At 51.1% G+C, this 4,728-nt stretch overlaps 2 protein-coding genes across 2 annotated transcripts in view; one reads left to right on the forward strand and one right to left on the reverse strand.

Annotated features, from left to right (window-relative positions):
* The window catches only part of LOC119102476 (epidermal retinol dehydrogenase 2-like), a 33,978-nt gene extending 32,260 nt beyond the window's left edge, over positions 1–1,718 (reverse strand). Inside the window, exon 1 of the mRNA XM_037225848.1 lies at positions 1,706–1,718. Coding sequence (XP_037081743.1) covers positions 1,706–1,718 — 13 coding nt within the window. The remainder of the gene's footprint in view (positions 1–1,705) is intronic.
* Positions 1,719–1,997: 279 nt separating this feature from the next.
* The window catches only part of LOC119102477 (peregrin-like), a 6,252-nt gene continuing 3,521 nt past the window's right edge, over positions 1,998–4,728 (forward strand). The window contains exons 1-4 of the mRNA XM_037225849.1: positions 1,998–2,178; positions 2,405–2,592; positions 3,120–3,361; positions 3,865–4,042. Coding sequence (XP_037081744.1) covers positions 2,001–2,178; positions 2,405–2,592; positions 3,120–3,361; positions 3,865–4,042 — 786 coding nt within the window. The 5' untranslated portion in view covers positions 1,998–2,000. The remainder of the gene's footprint in view (positions 2,179–2,404; positions 2,593–3,119; positions 3,362–3,864; positions 4,043–4,728) is intronic.

The raw sequence follows: 4,728 nt of genomic DNA on the forward strand, positions 1-4,728 counted from the left end.
ATGATCAGGACAGCTGTCACACAGTTAAGACAAGTGTGGCACATTGGGTCTTTGTACACCTCTTGTTTTTATGGATTATGCCCTCCAGTTCAGCCAGGTCACAACCACAATTCAGTACTTGCTCCAGGACCAGTCACCAGGAAGGAGTCAGGCAGCTCATTGGTCATTCATTCCATTCTAACAAGGAATTTTCCACATTTAAAGATATGGAGGCGAGCATTAGACATGATATGTTATCTTCATGTGTTTGTGTTTTGGCTTCTTCTCACAGTGTAAGATATAAAAAAAGATCTAAAAAGATATAGAAATAAGAAATAAAAATGAATTACAATATAAAAACATTTGCCAATGATTGCATATTTTTCACATGCCTTCACATGCTGGGTCATGGAGCTATCCTTAAGTTATTTGATTTCCAGTCTTATTTCCATCATAGCTTGTGTCATGGCCCAAATCCCTATATTATGTAGCACAAGGTGTAATTTGTGCACAACTTGCACTTAACGCATAAACTTGGTTGGAAACCAACTTATATCCATTGATGCCACAAATTGTGTTGACATGCATCAGGCACAAATAATTGAATAATTTGATGATCATGTTTTTTTACCTTGAGTACCATATAGCCATGTATTTGGTGGCATTCCATGACATTGTCATGGGGTCCTGCACGCTAAGGTGATGTTAAAAAAGTCTGCACAAAAAAGTTTGTGTAAGTTTGCAGGTGTCAAGCTCAGAAACAAGAGGGTTTTCAGTTTTTGGAAGAGCAGTACTGTGAACAGCAATTACATCTGCCAAATGGCTATCTCATTTCAAAGCTCCACACAAATGTGGGACACTCCCTTTAAGGATTAGCTTTCCCAAGCATCTCTGAGATGCTGGGATAACCATTCCAGCCAGGTGACCAGGCTAATGCTTTGCTGATTTCAGAGTTTGTCATTGTGAAAGGCTTTAGTCCTGAATGGTTGACCAAAGAGGCTGTGTGCTTGAGGATCCTCATGCTGTGCAATGCCATGCCGGGACTGCTCACCCACCACTCTATTGATCAGCTGGTTCTGAAGTCACATGCCAGCTCATTCTGGTTGGATCAGGCCAAGAATGCATCCTTGGCTGGCACACTGCGCCATTGGGTTATAAGTTATACATCTATCTCCAAAAATATGGTGATGGTAGAATGCACTTTGTTGTCATGTGTTTACTGAAATTTACTGTTGTTGGCAGGTGCTCATTTATGTCTGTGCTGTTTGAATGATCCATGGAGGTCTTAAACACTCACCTGTGCAGCCAGTTGAATGTGATATGCTCAGGTGACAAAAACTGAGTGGGCTTGAGACACAAAATTCATTTGGCAGGTGGGCGGTATGGGAACTGACTAGTATTCATATTCAAATTTAAATGAGTATCAAGGGCTACCCTGGTTGAAATGTTGTTTAAGCAGAAGATTGCTTGGTGTCATGGGTCCTTAACCTCCTGTGACCTTCATGAAGTCCAAACAAAATGCCTATTAACATCCCTGTGCTCAAGAAATTCATAGAAACATCCAAAACTTTTCCACAAAGCAACTTCTCTGGTTAAAAGGCAGTTTGTTGTTGACCTCACTGTGACCCTCATGCATGATCCAAGGTGGATGGAATGGGCCGTAGTTCTAAATGTAATCACGTAGTCATCTAAGCAACCCATTCAAAGACATATGGCTTCGTCTCACACTCCATTGCCATGTCAGAATGAACATTTCCCTGCAAATTGCCTTTGCTGATATGCATGACCTGCCTTTGACCTGCCACAGGTCAGTGACCTTTACAAGGTGCATCTTATTCATACCACAATATGGGCTATTGCATTACCTGCAGCTACACATAGCTTTGACGCGGCTGTGGTGTGCCATTCAAAAGTTACTGTGGAAAACATTTGGGGAGGGTCAGTTTGACCTCTCCCCCCACTCGGGCTCGTGATACTAAAATGTGTTGTTTGAATGCCTGCTCAATGTCCACAGGGCAATCATGGCATTAGACTTCGATGTCGAAACATTCCTTCATAACTTGAAGGCAACAAAGCCTCCATATGAGTGTCCAGTGGAGAACTGTGGAAAGGTATACAAGAGTTTCTCCGGCATTCAAGTCCATCTAGACAACTATGACCACAGTGTTGCTACTCCTGCCACACAGTCTTCAAAATCTGGTAAGTCATAAGCAAGCAACTACTGTGTAATTAAGTTTTACTAATCCCGCTCGCGAATTTTGCGCACGAGCACTTTGCAACAGAGTGAGGGATACTGCTCAGTAATACATCGACGCGGATGCTCGTTCACTCACGGGCAGTAATCTGCAGTTAATGCATCATTATTGGATGCTGCATGGCATCAGCACATCCCACTGAGTTTGTCACGCCCTTGATGTCCGCGCAGCTCGGAAGAAGGGCAAGAGCCGGCGCGGCCAGGCGGACCGGTCGCCGTCGCCGGTGCCTTTCGAGCCCGTCAAGGTGTCGCGCGAGCCCAAGATCAGCTACGTGGACGCCACCAAGATGCTGGAGTATGAAGCCGATGGCTGCTCCCTTAGCTTCAGCATCTCCGACAGGCTCACCATCATGTCCAAGGTATTGACGGCTTTGTTGGCAGTGTAACAGTATGCAGTACCCATGTATGTTCTGGAAAGGAGCACCCCTGCTGTACAAAGCCCAATCAGACAACATTTGGTGTGAGAATTCTGGGCCAGCTTCAAGGTCTTTGCTGTCTTGTGATGGGACAGCAAATTGGGTGTCTGCCCGGACATATCTTTGGACAGTCATTATATCTGTACTTGCCAGACCTGGGGCAAACCACAGCTATCTTTCCGGTCCAGCCTTACTTCTGGATAGTGAGTCAAATCGTAGTCAGACCAGTCCGCTTCAGGCCCCCAGCCACGAGCTGGCTACGTCGGCACTCAGCTGTTCCGCTGCAGCACCATTCTATCTTTGTGGTTGCTGCAGACCGAGTTCAAGTCACCTCATGTGACTGGTACAAATGGAGTTTGAGTGTTACAGGCCAGGTGCGAGTTTGCTCCCTATGTATGTCACAGGTCGAGTGCGAGTCTCTCTGTGTGACTGGTGCGGGCCATGTGCGAGTTTCCGCATGTCTGTTGCAGGCCGAGTACGAGGCGCTGGTGCCGCCGCCGCAGGTGCTGCCCTCTAGCCCGGAGCCGGCACACCCTACGCCTGCCAAGCACGGGCCGGTGCGTGCCGGCCGCGCCGCCAGCGGCGAGGCGCGCCACCTGAGCCAGGCCGGCGACGAGCGCCGGCAGCGGGCCCTGCCGGAGGCCGCCTTTTGCGAGGGCGCTGACGACTATCAGCTAGACGACGCGCCGCCCATGCCCAACAACTACATCAGGTGAGGGCGCCGGCTGGCCGGCCGGCCGCCACCTCAGGCATCCGCGTGGGGAATCGGGAGCTGCTCCCACGAGTGCCGTGTGAAGGCCGAGCAGCGTCCTCCCAGAGTCACGTCCGGGGTCTGGAGGGGCAGCTTCCTCCCAGAGTCACGCCCGGGGTCTGGACGGGTAGCGTCCTCCCAGAATCACACCCAGGGTCTGGAGGAGCAGCTTCCTCCCGAAGTCACCCCGTGGTCTGGACGGGCAGCGTCCTCCCAAAGTCACGCCCAGGATCTGGAGGGGTTTGGAAGGGTCTGGAGGGCTCGTTCGTGGTTGGGACGTCGCGTGCGGTCAGGTGAGTGGTGTCTCGGACGCTTGCTGTGATTGTTGGCTCTTTGGCCAGGCGGCCTGGATTCTGGGGAGTGGCGATTCGCGTGGCCGCTCCCCTAGCGTAGACCACCGCGCCAGCGGCGGCAGCGGCACGCTCGTCCGTGGCGTCGGTGCTCAGCGAGCCGTTACCGCGCAGGTTCATCGAGAAGTCGCTGGACGAGCTGGACGAGGAGGTCGAGTACGACATGGACGAGGAGGACGTGGCTTGGCTGGAGATCACTAACCAGCAGCGGCGCGAGCGCAGCCTGCCGCCCGTGCTGGACCGCGACCTGGAGATGCTGATGGACCGGCTGGAGAAGGAGAGCTACTTCCAGGTACGCTTGCCGCCGCGCGGCTGGCGGTGACGCGCAGCTCCGTGTGTCGAAACCTCCGGTACGGATAACGCTGACAGGCAGCGCTCCGTTAAGTATGCGCTGGTAAAGGGATACTGGACATTGAAGACGAGGAAAACAGCCAAGGTAGTCGACGTACGCACATGCCGGGGGTGTACATCTGAAATCTAACGCATATTGTGGGGCGCAGTCTAAGAATATGTAAATGCCCATTTGGGACAGAGCCCTTATTTGCTCTGCGACCTCCTACAAATTTACGTAAGTCTAGAACGTTATCTTCACCTTTGTTCAGATACTGGAAATTTTCTTATGTTATCTTCCTGTCATTCATTGGACCTGGAATGGACTATTCGTTGGACGTAGGGTATGTTTTTGACACCGATGCTCCCAGTGTCGGCGTCGGTCTGTTGAGGTGTTATTACGTTTCGCACAACATCCACTCATGTCCGCGAATGGCTGGAAGTCTGATTTAAGCAGAGGTTACTGAGGACACTGACGACACTGATACTGAGGGTGCTCTGAAATTGTCAGTGTTGCCAGTCGTGTATTTTATCTTGGGCATTAAGTTCACTATAGCGCTGCTGACGCGTCGAAGCCGGCGTGCCCGGCTCCCGTACGTTGCGTGCGCATGTGGGCGGGCCGCGGTCTTCGCCGCCTGAGTGCACGCC

This window comes from Pollicipes pollicipes, unplaced genomic scaffold (genome assembly GCF_011947565.3).
Source record: "Pollicipes pollicipes isolate AB1234 unplaced genomic scaffold, Ppol_2.1 Scaffold_5724;HRSCAF=6776_pilon_pilon_pilon, whole genome shotgun sequence".
NCBI classification, from domain to species: Eukaryota; Metazoa; Arthropoda; class Thecostraca; order Pollicipedomorpha; family Pollicipedidae; genus Pollicipes; species Pollicipes pollicipes.